Source organism: Gobius niger, assembly GCF_951799975.1.
Source record: "Gobius niger genome assembly, chromosome: 15".
NCBI classification, from domain to species: Eukaryota; Metazoa; Chordata; class Actinopteri; order Gobiiformes; family Gobiidae; genus Gobius; species Gobius niger.
Genome location: NC_136866.1, coordinates 31108422 through 31128421, shown reverse-complemented (window position 1 = coordinate 31128421; position 20000 = coordinate 31108422). Strand labels below are relative to the sequence as shown.

The window sequence follows — 20000 nt, the reverse complement described above, 5'->3', positions numbered from 1 at the left end:
GTTTTAAAGGCTTCTATGGTAGATATTGTACATGTTTTAAAGGCTTCTATTGTAGATATTGTACATTTTTTAGAGGTTTCTATGGTAGCTGTTGTGCATGTTTTAGAGGCCTCTATGGTAGATATTTTACATGTTTTAAAGGCCTCTATGGTAGATATTTTACATGTTTTGGAGGCCTCATTGGTAGCTGTTGTACATGTTTTAGAGGCCTCGTTGGTAGATATTGTACATGTTTTGGAGGCCTCATTGGTAGCTGTTGTACATGTTTTGCCGTGTGTGTGACTGACCGAAGCCGGCGATGTCCAGAACTCCGATGAAGTTGGCGGAGGAGTCGAAGGGGAAGCACTGGTTGACCCTCGTGACCACGTGGTCGAAGAGTCGGCTGTAAACGGCTTTAGCCAAAGCGTCGCGGGCGGAGTTCGCCTGCTCCACCTTCAGGGGGACTCTGGAAATACACATTCAACATCAGAGGAACCGCCTCAGAAACACCTGCTCCACCTTCAGGGGGACTCTGGAAATACACATTCAACATCAGAGGAACCGCCTCAGAAACACCTGCTCCACCTTCAGGGAGACTCTGGAGAAACACATGTAACATCAGAGGAACCGCCTTCAGAAACACCTGCTCCACCTTCAGGGGGACTCTGGAGAAACACATGTAACATCAGAGGAACCGCCTCAGAAACACCTGCTCCACCTTCAGGGGGACTCTGGAGAATAAGGCTTCAAAACTTTTCTAAATGTTGGAGCTACTTCCTGGATAAATCTCCGGCTCAAAGCGACAAAACGTCAGAATCAACATCGTGCAGAGAGTTTGGGCGTTTTTTTCTCTGACAGTGAGATTAATGAGGAAACACTGCCCCCTGCAGGAGGAGATGTTCCCGGCTCGTTGGTCTCGTCTGTTACAGTGACATTGAGGAGGAAACACTGCCCCCTGCAGGAGGAGATGTTCCCGGCTCGTTGGTCTCGTCTGTTACAGTGACATTAAGGAGGAAACACTGCCCCCTGCAGGAGGAGATGTTTCCGGCTCGTTGGTCTCGCCTGTTACAGTGACATTGAGGAGGAAACACTGCCCCCTGCAGGAGGAGATGTTTCCGCCTCGTTGGTCTCCTCGTTACAGTTAAGGAGGAAACACTGCCCCCTGCAGGAGGAGATGTTTCCGGCTCGTTGGTCTCGCCTGTTACAGTGACATTGAGGAGGAAACACTGCCCCCTGCAGGAGGAGATGTTTCCGGCTCGTTGGTCTCCTCTGTTACAGTTAAGGAGGAAACACTGCCCCCTGCAGGAGGAGATGTTTCCGGCTCGTTGGTCTCGCCTGTTACAGTGACATTGAGGAGGAAACACTGCCCCCTGCAGGAGGAGATGTTTCCGCCTCGTTGGTCTCCTCGTTACAGTTAAGGAGGAAACACTGCCCCCTGCAGGAGGAGGTGTTTCCGGCTCGTTGGTCTCCTCTGTTACAGTTAAGGAGGAAACACTGCCCCCTGCAGGAGGAGATGTTTCCGGCTCGTTGGTCTCGTCTGTTACAGTGACATTAAGGAGGAAACACTGCCCCCTGCAGGAGGAGGTGTTTCCGGCTCGTTGGTCTCCTCGTTACAGTGACATTAAGGAGGAAACACTGCCCCCTGCAGGAGGAGGTGTTTCCGGCTCGTTGGTCTCCTCGTTACAGTGACATTGAGGAGGAAACACTGCCCCCTGCAGGAGGTGTTTCCGGCTCGTTTGTCTCCTCTGTTACAGTGACATTAAGGAGGAAACACTGCCCCCTGCAGGAGGAGGTGTTTCCGGCTCGTTGGTCTCGTCTGTTACAGTGACATTAAGGAGGAAACACTGCCCCCTGCAGGAGGAGATGTTCCCGGCTCGTTGGTCTCGTCTGTTACAGTGACATTAAGGAGGAAACACTGCCCCCTGCAGGAGTATTTGGTGTTATTTTGCTGGTCTGACTCGGCTCCATCTGTCGCTCGGGTTCAGCTCTGGACGCCCACCTCAGAATCCACAAACAACTCCACTTAAAATATGCAAACGAGCGCGGCGCGAGCCCCTCCCCCTCGGGCAGATGGTGCAGTCTGGATCCTTCTGTAAAACGCCTCACGTACTTCACCGTAAATGTGGAAACGCAGAAACAGCTGTCGGACGTTTTCACACTGAGCTGTCGCCAAAGAACGCCGCGGAAATGTCAGGTTTACATCTGTTTACACTTTACTGACACTCAGCGCTGACGAGCAGTTACTCACGAGGACGCCTCAGCTCGTCCACAAACACAAAGCCCCGGGACATCACAGGCTCAGGCACCTCCATCTCAGTTGTGCTGCGTCCACACCAAACTCGGCCGGCGCAACCAAAACGTCAGGTTTACATTTAAAACACCTGGAGGACGCACCTCGAGGGGGCGTCAGGAGGTCCCACAGTGACGCCTTAGCTGAGCCACCGGGGCAGATCCTACGCCGGCCCCACAGATGTAAACAAGTCACAAGTCACGGAGGTTTAGCTTCATGTGAACCGGAGCTACAGCAGCTCTGGGACAAAGACACATCAGTGTTTCTTTATCTAAACACCAGGATTAAAAGAAAACTGGGAATGTGTTTGGGCCTCGAGGAGCCTGTTGTAGTGTTAGCACCGGAGAAAGCTAATGCTAAGCTAAACCTCTGGTCCTCACGTGAAAACCAGAAATATGCACAAATAAAGTCAGTAAAGAACAATGATCACACAATTAGCTCCGGGAGAAAACCATAGCTTGTTAGCTCAGTTAGCTCAGTTAGATCAGTTAGCCCAGTTAGCCCAGTTAGATCAGTTAGATCAGTCAGATCAGTCAGATCAGTCAGATCAGTCAGATCAGTCAGCTCAGTCAGCTCAGTCAGCTCAGTCAGATCAGTCAGATCAGTTAGCTCAGTTAGCTCAGTTAGCCCAGTTAGCTCAGTCAGATCAGTCAGATCAGTCAGATCAGTTAGCTCAGTTAGCTCAGTTAGCCCAGTTAGCCCAGTTAGCTCAGTCAGATCAGTCAGCTCAGTTAGCTCAGTTAGCTCAGTTAGCCCAGTTAGCCCAGTTAGCCCAGTTAGCCCAGTTAGCCCAGTTAGCCCAGTCAGATCAGTCAGATCAGTTAGCTCAGTTAGCTCAGTTAGCCCAGTTAGCCCAGTTAGCTCAGTCAGATCAGTCAGATCAGTCAGCTCAGTTAGCCCAGTTAGATCAGTCAGATCAGTCAGATCAGTCAGCCCAGTTAGCCCAGTTAGATCAGTCAGATCAGTCAGCTCAGTCAGCTCAGTTAGATCAGTCAGATCAGTCAGATCAGTCAGATCAGTCAGCTCAGTTAGATCAGTTAGCCCAGTTAGCTCAGTTAGCTCAGTTAGCCCAGTTAGCTCAGTTAGCTCAGTTAGCTCAGTTAGCCCAGTTAGATCAGTCAGATCAGTCAGATCAGTCAGATCAGTCAGATCAGTCAGCCCAGTTAGATCAGTCAGATCAGTCAGCTCAGTTAGCCCAGTTAGATCAGTCAGATCAGTCAGATCAGTCAGCTCAGTCAGATCAGTCAGATCAGTTAGATCAGTTAGATCAGTCAGATCAGTCAGATCAGTTAGATCAGTTAGATCAGTCAGATCAGTCAGATCAGTTAGATCAGTCAGATCAGTCAGATCAGTCAGATCAGTCAGATCAGTCAGATCAGTCAGATCAGTCAGATCAGTCAGATCAGTCAGATCAGTCAGATCAGTTTGCTCAGTTAGCCCAGTTAGATCAGTTAGATCAGTCAGATCAGTCAGATCAGTCAGCTCAGTTAGATCAGTTAGATCAGTCAGATCAGTCAGATCAGTCAGATCAGTCAGATCAGTTAGATCAGTCAGATCAGTTAGATCAGTCAGATCAGTCAGATCAGTTAGATCAGTTAGATCAGTTAGATCAGTTAGATCAGTCAGATCAGTTAGATCAGTTAGATCAGTTAGATCAGTCAGATCAGTTAGATCAGTCAGATCAGTCAGATCAGTTAGATCAGTTAGATCAGTCAGATCAGTCAGATCAGTTAGATCAGTCAGATCAGTCAGATCAGTTAGATCAGTCAGATCAGTCAGATCAGTCAGATCAGTCAGATCAGTTAGATCAGTTAGATCAGTCAGATCAGTTTGCTCAGTTAGCCCAGTTAGATCAGTTAGATCAGTCAGATCAGTTAGCTCAGTTAGCTCAGTCAGATCAGTCAGATCAGTCAGATCAGTCAGCTCAGTTAGATCAGTCAGATCAGTCAGATCAGTCAGATCAGTCAGATCAGTCAGCTCAGTTAGCTCAGTTAGATCAGTTAGATCAGTCAGATCAGTCAGATCAGTCAGATCAGTCAGATCAGTTAGATCAGTCAGCTCAGTCAGCTCAGTTAGCCCAGTTAGATCAGTTAGATCAGTCAGATCAGTTAGCTCAGTTAGCTCAGTCAGATCAGTCAGATCAGTCAGATCAGTCAGATCAGTTAGCTCAGTTAGATCAGTTAGATCAGTCAGATCAGTCAGATCAGTCAGCTCAGTTAGATCAGTCAGATCAGTCAGATCAGTTAGATCAGTCAGATCAGTCAGCTCAGTCAGCTCAGTTAGATCAGTTAGATCAGTCAGATCAGTCAGATCAGTCAGCTCAGTCAGATCAGTCAGATCAGTTAGCTCAGTTAGATCAGTTAGATCAGTCAGATCAGTCAGATCAGTCAGCTCAGTTAGATCAGTCAGATCAGTCAGATCAGTTAGATCAGTCAGATCAGTTAGCTCAGTTAGCTCAGTTAGATCAGTTAGATCAGTCAGATCAGTCAGATCAGTCAGCTCAGTTAGCTCAGTCAGATCAGTCAGATCAGTCAGATCAGTCAGATCAGTTAGCTCAGTTAGATCAGTTAGATCAGTCAGATCAGTCAGATCAGTCAGCTCAGTTAGCTCAGTTAGATCAGTCAGATCAGTCAGATCAGTCAGCTCAGTTAGCTCAGTTAGATCAGTTAGATCAGTCAGATCAGTCAGATCAGTCAGCTCAGTTAGATCAGTCAGATCAGTCAGATCAGTCAGATCAGTCAGCTCAGTTAGCTCAGTTAGATCAGTTAGATCAGTCAGATCAGTCAGATCAGTCAGATCAGTCAGATCAGTCAGATCAGTCAGATCAGTCAGATCAGTCAGCTCAGTCAGATCAGTCAGATCAGTCAGATCAGTCAGCTCAGTCAGCCCAGTCAGATCAGTCAGATCAGTCAGCTCAGTTAGATCAGTCAGATCAGTCAGATCAGTCAGATCAGTCAGATCAGTCAGCCCAGTTAGATCAGTCAGATCAGTCAGCTCAGTTAGCCCAGTTAGATCAGTCAGATCAGTTAGCTCAGTTAGCTCAGTTAGCTCAGTCAGATCAGTCAGATCAGTCAGATCAGTCAGATCAGTTAGCTCAGTTAGATCAGTTAGATCAGTCAGATCAGTCAGATCAGTCAGCTCAGTTAGATCAGTCAGATCAGTCAGATCAGTTAGATCAGTCAGATCAGTCAGCTCAGTTAGCTCAGTTAGATCAGTCAGATCAGTCAGATCAGTCAGATCAGTCAGATCAGTCAGATCAGTCAGATCAGTCAGATCAGTTAGCTCAGTTAGATCAGTCAGATCAGTCAGATCAGTCAGCTCAGTTAGATCAGTCAGATCAGTCAGATCAGTTAGATCAGTCAGATCAGTTAGCTCAGTTAGATCAGTTAGATCAGTCAGATCAGTCAGATCAGTCAGATCAGTCAGCTCAGTTAGCTCAGTCAGATCAGTCAGATCAGTCAGATCAGTCAGATCAGTTAGCTCAGTTAGATCAGTCAGATCAGTCAGATCAGTCAGCTCAGTTAGCTCAGTTAGCTCAGTTAGATCAGTTAGATCAGTCAGATCAGTCAGCTCAGTTAGATCAGTCAGATCAGTCAGATCAGTCAGATCAGTCAGCTCAGTTAGCTCAGTTAGATCAGTTAGATCAGTCAGATCAGTCAGATCAGTCAGCTCAGTCAGCCCAGTCAGCCCAGTCAGATCAGTCAGATCAGTCAGCTCAGTTAGATCAGTCAGATCAGTCAGATCAGTCAGATCAGTCAGATCAGTCAGCCCAGTTAGATCAGTCAGATCAGTCAGATCAGTTAGCCCAGTTAGATCAGTCAGATCAGTCAGATCAGTCAGATCAGTCAGATCAGTCAGATCAGTCAGATCAGTCAGCCCAGTTAGCCCAGTTAGCCCAGTTAGATCAGTCAGATCAGTCAGATCAGTCAGATCAGTCAGATCAGTCAGCCCAGTTAGCCCAGTTAGCCCAGTTAGATCAGTCAGATCAGTCAGCTCAGTTAGATCAGTTAGCCCAGTTAGCCCAGTTAGATCAGTCAGATCAGTCAGCTCAGTCAGCTCAGTTAGATCAGTTAGCCCAGTTAGCCCAGTTAGATCAGTCAGATCAGTCAGCTCAGTCAGCTCAGTTAGATCAGTCAGATCAGTCAGATCAGTCAGCTCAGTTAGATCAGTCAGATCAGTCAGATCAGTTAGCCCAGTTAGATCAGTCAGCTCAGTTAGATCAGTCAGATCAGTCAGATCAGTCAGCCCAGTTAGATCAGTCAGATCAGTCAGATCAGTCAGATCAGTCAGATCAGTTAGCTCAGTTAGATCAGTCAGCCCAGTTAGATCAGTTAGCCCAGTTAGCCCAGTTAGATCAGTCAGATCAGTCAGATCAGTCAGATCAGTTAGCCCAGTTAGATCAGTCAGATCAGTCAGATCAGTTAGCCCAGTTAGATCAGTCAGATCAGTCAGATCAGTCAGATCAGTCAGATCAGTTAGCTCAGTTAGATCAGTCAGCCCAGTTAGATCAGTTAGATCAGTCAGATCAGTCAGATCAGTCAGATCAGTCAGATCAGTCAGATCAGTCAGATCAGTCAGATCAGTTAGCCCAGTTAGATCAGTCAGATCAGTCAGATCAGTCAGATCAGTCAGATCAGTCAGATCAGTCAGATCAGTCAGCCCAGTTAGCCCAGTTAGATCAGTCAGATCAGTCAGATCAGTCAGATCAGTCAGATCAGTCAGCCCAGTTAGCCCAGTTAGCCCAGTTAGATCAGTCAGATCAGTCAGCTCAGTTAGATCAGTTAGCCCAGTTAGCCCAGTTAGATCAGTCAGATCAGTCAGCTCAGTCAGCTCAGTTAGATCAGTTAGCCCAGTTAGCCCAGTCAGCTCAGTCAGCTCAGTCAGCTCAGTTAGATCAGTCAGATCAGTCAGATCAGTCAGATCAGTCAGCTCAGTTAGATCAGTCAGATCAGTCAGATCAGTTAGCCCAGTTAGATCAGTCAGCTCAGTTAGATCAGTCAGATCAGTCAGATCAGTCAGCCCAGTTAGATCAGTCAGATCAGTCAGATCAGTTAGCCCAGTTAGATCAGTCAGATCAGTCAGATCAGTCAGATCAGTCAGATCAGTTAGCTCAGTTAGATCAGTCAGCCCAGTTAGATCAGTTAGCCCAGTTAGCCCAGTTAGATCAGTCAGATCAGTCAGCTCAGTCAGATCAGTCAGATCAGTCAGCCCAGTTAGCCCAGTTAGATCAGTCAGATCAGTCAGATCAGTCAGATCAGTTAGCCCAGTTAGATCAGTCAGATCAGTCAGATCAGTTAGCCCAGTTAGATCAGTCAGATCAGTCAGATCAGTCAGATCAGTCAGATCAGTTAGCTCAGTTAGATCAGTCAGATCAGTCAGATCAGTTAGCCCAGTTAGCTCAGTTAGATCAGTCAGATCAGTCAGATCAGTTAGCCCAGTTAGATCAGTCAGATCAGTCAGATCAGTTAGATCAGTCAGATCAGTCAGATCAGTCAGATCAGTTAGCCCAGTTAGATCAGTCAGATCAGTCAGATCAGTTAGCCCAGTCAGATCAGTCAGCTCAGTTAGATCAGTCAGATCAGTCAGATCAGTTAGCCCAGTTAGATCAGTCAGCTCAGTTAGATCAGTCAGATCAGTCAGATCAGTCAGCCCAGTTAGATCAGTCAGATCAGTCAGATCAGTCAGATCAGTCAGATCAGTCAGCTCAGTTAGATCAGTCAGCCCAGTCAGCCCAGTTAGATCAGTTAGATCAGTCAGCCCAGTTAGATCAGTTAGATCAGTTAGATCAGTCAGCCCAGTTAGATCAGTTAGATCAGTCAGATCAGTCAGATCAGTCAGCTCAGTTAGCTCAGTCAGATCAGTCAGCCCAGTTAGATCAGTTAGATCAGTTAGATCAGTCAGCCCAGTTAGATCAGTTAGATCAGTCAGATCAGTTAGATCAGTCAGATCAGTTAGCTCAGTCAGATCAGTCAGATCAGTCAGCTCAGTCAGATCAGTCAGATCAGTCAGATCAGTCAGCTCAGTCAGCTCAGTGAGATCGGTCAGATCGGTCAGATCGGTCAGATCGGTTAGATCGGTTAGCTCGATTAGCTCGGTTAGCTCGGTTAGCTCGGTTAGCTCGGTTAGCTCAGTTAGCTCAGTTAGCTCAGTTAGCTCGCATTGAGCTCCGGTTTTCTCCCATGACAACAAGCATTAAGCACTAATAACGTAAATGAATCCGTAAGGACACAGAGCAGCTTTATGACGATCACACACTGAGCTTCACACATCTGTGGTTTATGACAGACTTTTAATCAACAATGAGATGTAGCCGGTGTGTTTCAGGCAAGAGCTACTTCCAAGATGCTACGAACACACTCTGAGCTGACGCCAGACTTTAGTAAAGCACAATCTCCAACGACGGCGTGAGGCGCGTTTTTGACGCCCCAAACCCGTTTGGTGTGAACGCAGCTATTCCAGTTTAGTACAGGGAGCTTTAACTCTGCCAGAGCAAAAAACAGTCAGTAAAAAACAGCCCAAACTCTCTTCACCATGTTTTATTCTCCACTTTACAGACTCACACTTCAGCTCAGACTGGCCGGACACAGAGAAAGGACTTACTTGATGACGGTGCCTTTAGCGCCCCCTGCAGACGTGAGCATGACCCTGGAGGTGAGGCTGACCCTGAGGTCGTCCTGCTCCAAACCCAGCAGCTCCGCACAGAACTGGACCGACTCGCTGCTCTGACTGCGGATCGCACAGCCGCCTGCAACACACAGCAGTTTGTTTGTCCCGGTTCCCCTGGTGCAGCAGGACTGATGTGGACAGATGTTACAGGACTGATGTGGACAGATGTTACAGAAGAAGCTCATGAGGTTCATTTCTTCAACAGTTTCTATAGTAACTATTTTCTCCAAAGTAAAAGTAGATCTACCACAGTCCTGTCTACATCTGTCATGGTCCACCAGGACTCAGACATGACCTACAGCAGACACAAATGTTAGGGTTTGTTTGTTATTTTTTTAAATTTTTTTTAATGAGAGTCCTCCTCCTCCTCCTCCTCCTCCTCCTCCTCCTCCTCCTCCTCCTCCTCCTCCTCCTCCTCCTCCTCCTTGATCTGGTCTGAGGAACCTCTGAATGAAGCGTCTCTTTTCTGCAGCTCGATGTGACTAATAATCTCTGACTCTGAGCAGGATCTGAACTCTGGGCCGGGAGTGGGAGAGCGGTTTGTGTTGTCGGCTGGTCGCCATGGAAACCTTTATCCAGCTTTTTCTTATTTTGGAGAAAAAGGTAAAATCATTTTTTTTAAAAAGGCCCAAGGACAGACTCCCACATCAGCAGCGTCAGAGGAAGACGAGTCTGAAAACCACTATGGAACCGGAGGAACAACGTCGAACGAGGAGACGGAGGAGCAGGAGGAGAGGAAGGGGAGAGGATGGAGTGGGAGGAGGCGCCCCCCGCTGAGGCGCCCCCCGCTGAGGCGACAGCAGCGTTTAAGAGCCTCCTGCTGAGAAGCTGCTTCAGCCTCAGGAGGATCCAGAACCATCTCCACAGGAGCAGAGCGGAGACGTTTACGGGCGTTTCCACGGCTCCAACCCTGAGTCTGGAGTCTGAACCTCAGCCCCACAGCCCCACAGCGCCCCCTGGAGTCTGAACCTCAGCCCCAGAGCCCCACAGCCCCACAGCGCCCCCTGGAGTCTGAACACAGCCCCACAGCCCCACAGCGCCCCCTGGAGTCTGAACACAGCCCCACAGCCCCACAGCGCCCCCTGGAGTCTGAACCTCAGCCCCACAGCCCCACAGCGCCCCCTGGAGTCTGAACCTCAGCCCCACAGCCCCACAGCGCCCCCTGGAGTCTGAACCTCAGCCCCACAGCCCCACAGCGCCCCCTGGAGTCTGACCACAGCCCCACAGCCCCACAGCGCCCCCTGGAGTCTGAACACAGCCCCACAGCCCCACAGCGCCCCCTGGAGTCTGAACCTCAGCCCCACAGCGCCCCCTGGAGTCTGAACGCAGCCCCACAGCGCCCCCTGGAGTCTGAACCTCAGCCCCACAGCCCCACAGCGCCCCCTGGAGTCTGAACCTCAGCCCCACAGCGCCCCCTGGAGTCTGAACGCAGCCCCACAGCGCCCCCTGGAGTCTGAACCTCAGCCCCACAGCCCCACAGCGCCCCCTGGAGTCTGAACCTCAGCCCCACAGCCCCACAGCGCCCCCTGGAGTCTGACCACAGCCCCACAGCCCCACAGCGCCCCCTGGAGTCTGAACACAGCCCCACAGCCCCACAGCGCCCCCTGGAGTCTGAACCTCAGCCCCACAGCCCCACAGCGCCCCCTGGAGTCTGAACCTCAGCCCCACAGCCCCACAGCGCCCCCTGGAGTCTGAACCTCAGCCCCACAGCCCCACAGCGCCCCCTGGAGTCTGACCACAGCCCCACAGCCCCACAGCGCCCCCTGGAGTCTGAACCTCAGCCCCACAGCCCCACAGCGCCTCCTGGAGTCTGAACCACAGCGCCCCCTGGAGTGAAGCATCACCTGAAGTACTGCCCGCCTCCTCGAAGTCCACGTTGCCCAGGTGCATGACTCCGGCCACGGTCCTGAACAGGTCCAGCTTCTCGCTCGGGTCGAGGCCGATCTTCTTCATGGCGTCGCACATTCGGCTGAAGTCCAGGTGGTCGTCCAGGAGCGGGTCTTTGAGCGGACCGGCCTTCAGGTGCTGAAACGAGACGAGAGTCTGTGACTGAGGGAAACGAGACGAGAGTCTGTGACTGAGGGAAACGAGAGTCTGTGACTGAGGGAAACGAGAATCTGTGACTGAGGGAAACGAGATGAGAATCTGTGACTGAGGGAAACGAGAGTCTGTGACTGAGGGAAACGAGACGAGAATCTGTGACTGAGGGAAACGAGAATCTGTGACTGAGGGAAACGAGAGTCTGTGACTGAGGGAAACGAGAATCTGTGACTGAGGGAAACGAGATGAGAATCTGTGACTGAGGAAAACGAGAATCTGTGACTGAGGAAAACGAGAATCTGTGACTGAGGGAAACGAGACGAGAATCTGTGACTGAGGGAAACGAGACGAGAATCTGTGACTGAGGAAAACGAGAATCTGTGACTGAGGAAAACGAGAATCTGTGACTGAGGGAAACGAGATGAGAATCTGTGACTGAGGAAAACGAGAATCTGTGACTGAGGAAAACGAGAATCTGTGACTGAGGGAAACGAGACGAGAATCTGTGACTGAGGGAAACGAGACGAGAGTCTGTGACTGAGAAAAACTAGAATCTGTGACTGAGGGAAACGAGACGAGAATCTGTGACTGAGGGAAACGAGACGAGAGTCTGTGACTGAGAAAAACGAGAATCTGTGACTGAGGGAAACGAGACGAGAGTCTGTGACTGAGGGAGACGAGACGAGAATCTGTGACTGAGGGAAACGAGAATCTGTGACTGAGGGAAACGAGACGAGAATCTGTGACTGAGGGAGACGAGACGAGAATCTGTGACTGAGGGAAACGAGAATCTGTGACTGAGGGAAACGAGAATCTGTGACTGAGGGAGACGAGACGAGAATCTGTGACTGAGGGAAACGAGAATCTGTGACTGAGGGAAACGAGACGAGAGTCTGTGACTGAGGGAGACGAGACGAGAATCTGTGACTGAGGGAAACGAGAATCTGTGACTGAGGAAAACGAGACGAGAGTCTGTGACTGAGGAAAACGAGAATCTGTGACTGAGGGAAACGAGACGAGAATCTGTGACTGAGGAAAAACGAGAATCTGTGACTGAGGGAAACGAGACGAGAATCTGTGACTGAGGAAAACGAGAGTCTGTGACTGAGGGAAACGAGACGAGAGTCTGTGACTGAGGAAAACGAGACGAGAACCTGTGACTGAGAAAAACGAGAATCTGTGACTGAGGGAAACGAGACGAGAGTCTGTGACTGAGGAAAACGAGACGAGAATCTGTGACTGAGGGAAACGAGAATCTGTGACTGAGGAAAACGAGACGAGAATCTGTGACTGAGAAAAACGAGAATCTGTGACTGAGGGAAACGAGACGAGAGTCTGTGACTGAGGGAAACGAGAGTCTGTGACTGAGGGAAACGAGAATCTGTGACTGAGGGAAACGAGATGAGAATCTGTGACTGAGGGAAACGAGAATCTGTGACTGAGGGAAACGAGATGAGAATCTGTGACTGAGGGAAACGAGAGTCTGTGACTGAGGGAAACGAGACGAGAATCTGTGACTGAGGGAAACGAGAATCTGTGACTGAGGGAAACGAGAGTCTGTGACTGAGGGAAACGAGAATCTGTGACTGAGGGAAACGAGATGAGAATCTGTGACTGAGGAAAACGAGAATCTGTGACTGAGGAAAACGAGAATCTGTGACTGAGGGAAACGAGACGAGAATCTGTGACTGAGGGAAACGAGACGAGAATCTGTGACTGAGGAAAACGAGAATCTGTGACTGAGGAAAACGAGAATCTGTGACTGAGGGAAACGAGATGAGAATCTGTGACTGAGGAAAACGAGAATCTGTGACTGAGGAAAACGAGAATCTGTGACTGAGGGAAACGAGACGAGAATCTGTGACTGAGGGAAACGAGACGAGAGTCTGTGACTGAGAAAAACTAGAATCTGTGACTGAGGGAAACGAGACGAGAATCTGTGACTGAGGGAAACGAGACGAGAGTCTGTGACTGAGAAAAACGAGAATCTGTGACTGAGGGAAACGAGACGAGAGTCTGTGACTGAGGGAGACGAGACGAGAATCTGTGACTGAGGGAAACGAGAATCTGTGACTGAGGGAAACGAGACGAGAATCTGTGACTGAGGGAGACGAGACGAGAATCTGTGACTGAGGGAAACGAGAATCTGTGACTGAGGGAAACGAGAATCTGTGACTGAGGGAGACGAGACGAGAATCTGTGACTGAGGGAAACGAGAATCTGTGACTGAGGGAAACGAGACGAGAGTCTGTGACTGAGGGAGACGAGACGAGAATCTGTGACTGAGGGAAACGAGAATCTGTGACTGAGGAAAACGAGACGAGAGTCTGTGACTGAGGAAAACGAGAATCTGTGACTGAGGGAAACGAGACGAGAATCTGTGACTGAGGAAAAACGAGAATCTGTGACTGAGGGAAACGAGACGAGAATCTGTGACTGAGGAAAACGAGAGTCTGTGACTGAGGGAAACGAGACGAGAGTCTGTGACTGAGGAAAACGAGACGAGAACCTGTGACTGAGAAAAACGAGAATCTGTGACTGAGGGAAACGAGACGAGAGTCTGTGACTGAGGAAAACGAGACGAGAATCTGTGACTGAGGGAAACGAGAATCTGTGACTGAGGAAAACGAGACGAGAATCTGTGACTGAGAAAAACGAGAATCTGTGACTGAGGGAAACGAGACGAGAGTCTGTGACTGAGGGAAACGAGACTCTGTGACTGAGGGAAACGAGACGAGAATCTGTGACTGAGGGAAACGAGAATCTGTGACTGAGGAAAACGAGAATCTGTGACTGAGGGAAACGAGAATCTGTGACTGAGGGAAACGAGACTCTGTGACTGAGGAAAACGAGACGAGAGTCTGTGACTGAGGGAAACGAGAATCTGTGACTGAGGGAAACGAGAGTCTGTGACTGAGGGAAACGAGAATCTGTGACTGAGGGAAACGAGAGTCTGTGACTGAGGGAAACGAGAATCTGTGACTGAGAAAAACGAGAATCTGTGACTGAGGAAAACGAGAATCTGTGACTGAGGGAAACGAGAATCTGTGACTGAGGAAAACGAGAATCTGTGACTGAGAAAAACGAGAATCTGTGACTGAGGAAAACGAGAATCTGTGACTGAGAAAAACGAGACGAGAGTCTGTGACTGAGGAAAACGAGAATCTGTGACTGAGGAAAACGAGACGAGAATCTGTGACTGAGGAAAACGAGACGAGAATCTGTGACTGAGAAAACGAGAATCTGTGACTGAGGAAAACGAGAATCTGTGACTGAGAAAAACGAGACGAGAGTCTGTGACTGAGGGAAACGAGACGAGAATCTGTGACTGAGGGAAACGAGACGAGAATCTGTGACTGAGGGAAACGAGACGAGAGTCTGTGACTGAGAAAAACGAGAATCTGTGACTGAGAAAAACGAGATGAGAATCTGTGACTGAGGAAAACGAGAATCTGTGACTGAGAAAAACGAGAATCTGTGACTGAGGGAAACGAGAATCTGTGACTGAGGAAAACGAGACGAGAATCTGTGACTGAGGGAAACGAGACGAGAGTCTGTGACTGAGAAAAACGAGAATCTGTGACTGAGAAAAACGAGATGAGAATCTGTGACTGAGGAAAACGAGAATCTGTGACTGAGAAAAACGAGAATCTGTGACTGAGGGAAACGAGAATCTGTGACTGAGGGAAACGAGACGAGAATCTGTGACTGAGGAAAACGAGACTCTGTGACTGAGAAAAACGAGAATCTGTGACTGAGGGAAACGAGAATCTGTGACTGAGGGAAACGAGACGAGAATCTGTGACTGAGGAAAACGAGACGAGAATCTGTGACTGAGGAAAACGAGACGAGAATCTGTGACTGAGGAAAACGGGATTCGTGACTGAGGAAAACGAGAATCTGTGACTGAGGAAAACGAGAATCTGTGACTGAGGAAAACGAGAATCTGTGACTGAGGAAAAACGAGAATCTGTGACTGAGAAAAACGAGAATCTGTGACTGAGGAAAACGAGAATCTGTGACTGAGAAAAACAAGACGAGAATCTGTGACTGAGGAAAACGAGAATCTGTGACTGAGGAAAACGAGACGAGAATCTGTGACTGAGGAAAACGCGAATCTGTGACTGAGAAAAAACGAGAATCTGTGACTGAGAAAAACAAGACGAGAATCTGTGACTGAGAAAAACAAGACGAGAATCTGTGACTGAGAAAAACGAGAATCTGTGACTGAGGAAAACGAGAATCTGTGACTGAGAAAAACAAGACGAGAATCTGTGACTGAGGAAAACGAGAATCTGTGACTGAGGAAAACGAGACGAGAATCTGTGACTGAGGAAAACGCGAATCTGTGACTGAGAAAAAACGAGAATCTGTGACTGAGAAAAACAAGACGAGAATCTGTGACTGAGGGAAACGAGACGAGAATCTGTGACTGAGGGAAACGAGACGAGAATCTGTGACTGAGGGAAACGAGAATCTGTGACTGAGGAAAACGAGAATCTGTGACTGAGGAAAACGAGACGAGAATCTGTGACTGAGAAAAACGAGAATCTGTGACTGAGAAAAACGAGAATCTGTGACTGAGGAAAACGAGAATCTGTGACTGAGGAAAACGAGAATCTGTGACTGAGAGAAACGAGAATCTGTGACTGAGGAAAACGAGACTCTGTGACTGAGGAAAACGAGAATCTGTGACTGAGGAAAACGAGAATCTGTGACTGAGAAAAACAAGAATCTGTGACTGAGAAAAATGAGAATCTGTGACTGAGGAAAACGAGAATCTGTGACTGAGGAAAACGAGAATCTGTGACTGAGGAAACGAGAATCTGTGACTGAGGGACGATTCAGGAGAACACAGGAAACAAATAAAGGTAGAGCTAACAATGGAGTAGATACTGACATAAGTGTGAGGAAATTCTGTCTTTTTCATATTTTCAGCGACACAATGTGAGTAACGTCGAGAGCCAGGTTTGAACGTGTGGTTAGATCAGCTCGGTCTAAGAACCCTGAGCTGAAAGAACTTTAATCAGAGCTCATCTCCTGCGACAGGCTCGGTCGGGGGTTTGTGGCGGAGACGAGCGACGTGTCACAGGTGGAAATGAAAATCTGAGGCGACTTTGACACTTTACAAAGTTTGAAAAGGTTTGTCAGAATCACAGCGGCGCGTCGGGTCGGAGGAGGATCACACGATAACGCACACATTTAAACCTGGAAACGTCCGTGACATCATTTCCCAAAACAAAATGGCGGCCCCGTGTGTCTCACCTCTTGGCTCTTGCGGTTTTGCGGCAGCTGTTTGTCGGTGTCTTTGGTGGCGAAGAATCGGGTGCAGCCTCGGTTCAGATACTGGAACGAAAACCAGAGGAAAAATACATCAGTCTGTCATAAATCGACACGTTTCTGAGCTCAGGTTTAACCTCTTAACTCCCGCCTGAACCGAGAGCATTTTCTCCAGTTCAGCTTTGCCCAAATCCTGTAGGCCAGTGCAACACTTCAAGCTCTACAAAGCTCATCTAAATGGATCTTTTTCCTCACGTCATCACATTTTCAACTCACTTTTGTTTGTAATTTTGTCTTTTTCGTCAGTTTTTTCGTCAAAGTTTTCTCACTTTTTTGTCAATTTTTGTCATTTTTTTGTCATTGTTTTTGAACATTTTTTGTCATTTATTCGTCATTTTTTGGTCATTTTTTGGTCATTTTTTTGGTCATTTTTCTAACTATTTTGTCAATTTTTGTCTTTTTTTAACCTTTTTTGTCATTTTTGGTAATTTTTTGTAATTTTTTGGTCATTTTTGGTCATTTTTTTGGTCATTTTTTTGGTCATTTTTCTATCTTTTTTGTCAATTTTTGTCATTTTTTTTCTTTTTTTGTCATTTTTTGAACATTTTTCGTTATTTTTTGTCATTTTTTGGTCATTTTTTAATCTTTTTTTGTCATTTTTTTGTCATTTTTTTTCTTTTTTGTCATTTTTTGAACATTTTTCGTCATTTTTTGGTCATTTTTTTAATCTTTTTTTGTCATTTTTTTGGTCATTTTTTGTCATTTTTTTGCCATTTTTTTTTCTTTTTTTGTCATTTATTTATTTATTTTTTTGAACATTTTTCGTCATTTTTTTAACATTTTTTTGTCTTTTTTTTTTTTCTTTTTTTGTCAATTTTTGTCTTTTTTTGTCATTTTTTGTCATTTTTTTGTCATTTTTTTGTTATTTTTTTGTCATTTTTCGTCATTTTTTTTTCTTTTTTTTGTCTTTTTTTTTGTAAATTTTTGGTCATTTTTTGTTATTTTGTGTCATTTTTTTGTCATTTTTTTGTCATTTTTTTTCTTTTTTTCCGTCAGTTTTCTCACTTTTTTGTAAATTTTTTGTAAATTTTTTGGTCATTTTTTGTCAGTTTTCTCACTTTTTGTCAGTTTTTTGTCTTTTTGTCAGTTTTTGTACATTTTTTGTCATTTTTTGGTCATTTTTTGTCATTTTTTGTCAGTTTTCTCACTTTTTGTCATTTTTTGTCATTTTTTTCACAGCTTTTTGCCAGAAGCTTTTGGATTGGGGTAAAGCCAAACTGGAGAAAATGTGCTCGGTTCAGGTGGGAGTTAAGGCGCTAAACTCAGACACAAAATAAAGAAAATACAAAACCCTGAAGATCCGACAAACGCACTTTAGAATCAGCAGATTAAATATTAACTGGGACGATTCAGGACTTTTACACAAACTGCAAAACGTTCCCCTGAAACAAAAGCCGAGTTTCTGAAAGTTAAATAAATATAACTCAGTTTGTAAAAGTGCGTTTCTGCTTCTGCGCTTTGACCTTTTGTAACATTATGTCCCAGACGACCTCCTTCACATAAACATTCACCACATTCTGGATCCACATATTCTTACAGTAGTTATAAATCCTAAAGCCTGAAAACAGCTGCAGCTCCATCCAGTTCTATGGCCGTGAATCCAGCTGTGTTTGTTTTAGCCTTTTAAACCAACTTCATTTAAACTCCAAACCTTTTTTTTAAAGGTGGGTACGGACTTTTTCAAGCTTTCCATCATGTTATTCTGTCACTCCCTCATTAAAAACATGGCTGAAGTGTTGCCTTGGCACATTCACGTATTTCTGAGTAATCTGTAAAAACTCTGATGGCGGCCATTTTAGGGATAGGTTTTTGTCACATTTCTGTTGAATTTTTGTCACTTTTTGTTGATTTTTTGTCACATTTCTGTTGAATTTTTGTCACTTTTTGTTGATTTTTTGTCACATTTTTGTTGAATTTTTGTCACTTTTTGTTGATTTTTTGTCACATTTCTGTTGAATTTTTGTCACTTTTTGTTGATTTTTTGTCACATTTTTGTTGAATTTTTGTCACTTTTTGTTGAATTTTTGTCACTTTTTGTTGAATTTTTGTCACATTTTTGTCTTTTTTTTGTTGAATTTTTGTCTTTTTTGGTTGATTTTTTGTCTTTTTTTTGTTGAATTTTTGTCACATTTTTGTCTTTTTTTGTTGAATTTTTGACACTTTTTTGTTGAATTTTTGTCATTTTTTGGTTGAATTTTTGTCACATTTTTGTTGAATTTTTGACACTTTTTTGTTGAATTTTTGTCATTTTTTTGTTGAATTTTTGTCACTTTTTGTTGAATTTTTGTCACATTTTTGTCTTTTTTTGGTTGATTTTTTGTCTTTTTTTGGTTGATTTTTTGTCTTTTTTTTGTTGAATTTTTGTCACATTTTTGTCTTTTTTTTGTTGAATTTTTGTCATTTTTTGGTTGAATTTTTGTCACATTTTTGTTGAATTTTTGACACTTTTTTGTTGAATTTTTGTCATTTTTTTGTTGAATTTTTGTCATTTTTTGGTTGAATTTTTGTCACATTCTTGTTGAATTTTTGTCAGAGCCCCCTCCCCACTGATGCCACAGACAGCGTGTGGAGGGGGCGTGTCTAAAGGCTCAGAGGTTCTTAAAGAGACAGAGGCCTATTTCAAGACATTCACAACGGCCATTTTGAGAGAGACATTTTATACAAGGCAGTTATTCTAATTTACTGCATTTACAGACCAGCAGAAGGTTTGTCATCATTGTAGTGAGATATAGACTGGTGCTGTGGGACTGACAAAAGCAGAACACCCCCTCTTTAAAGCAGAACACCCCCTCTTTAAAGCAGAACACCCCCTCTTTAAAGCAGAACACCCCCTCTTTAAATATTCCCTCCACACGGCCTCCTCTACCTGCACCTTCACCACATTTAGAATTCACTCATAGTTTCAGGACCTAAAACCCAGAGGCATCACCAGTTTCTGCAGCAGTGGAGGCGTTTATGGCTCCAGACGCTGAACACTTTATATAGGGAGTCGGAGTGGCTTTATCTGACTTTATCCGAGTTTATTTGAGTTTATTTGGTTTATCTGAGTGTCTCTGAGTTTATTTGAGTGTGTTTGGTTTATCTGAGTGTCTCTGAGTGTGTTTGGTTTTGGTGGTGTTTCAGGGGAGGCAGATGGACGTAAAATGAGTCCGTGAAACTAAACCGTCCCAAACACCTGCTGCAGAAACCAGGACGGACCAGATTCCTCCGTGAAATCTGTCACTTCTGACATAAATCAGCAGAAAACAGTTCCATGAGCCGATAGGAAGCACAGCTCTCCATCGTCCAGCACAAACACGAGGTTTGTCCTTCACAAAAAAGGAAACTTATCGTATCATCCCTAAACTGCTGGAGAAAAACCGAGCATCTGGAAAGAACTAAAACACTCTGAACGTTTTGTCAAGTTTACAGCCATACACGTAAATATTTTACTTAGATTTTTTTTCTGTGAAGTGAAAGAAAAATGATTCTGTTATTATTCAAAAAATAGAAAAGTGAAAAATCTTTATGTTTGTAAACATGACAAAATGTGCAAAAGTCTGAGGTGTAGGGCTGCTCGATTATAGAAAAAAATAATAATCACGATTATTTTAGTAATAATTGAAATCACGATTATTCAAACGATTATTTGTTCCCTTAAAAAAAAAAAATCTTTATTTTATTTAATCATTTTTATTATTATTTT

The 20000-nt window shown here is 45.7% G+C and overlaps 2 protein-coding genes across 2 annotated transcripts in view; both read right to left on the bottom strand.

The window, feature by feature from the left end:
- Positions 1-20000, bottom strand: part of senp6a (SUMO specific peptidase 6a) — a 165678-nt gene that overhangs the window by 70298 nt on the left and 75380 nt on the right. The window lies entirely within an intron of this gene.
- The window catches only part of LOC306974463 (unconventional myosin-VI-like), a 139783-nt gene that overhangs the window by 85682 nt on the left and 34101 nt on the right, over positions 1-20000 (bottom strand). Inside the window, exons 9-12 of the mRNA XM_079571714.1 lie at positions 16241-16321; positions 10780-10960; positions 8870-9014; positions 288-445 (exon numbers count right to left, since the gene is read on the bottom strand). Coding sequence (XP_079427840.1) covers positions 288-445; positions 8870-9014; positions 10780-10960; positions 16241-16321 — 565 coding nt within the window. The remainder of the gene's footprint in view (positions 1-287; positions 446-8869; positions 9015-10779; positions 10961-16240; positions 16322-20000) is intronic.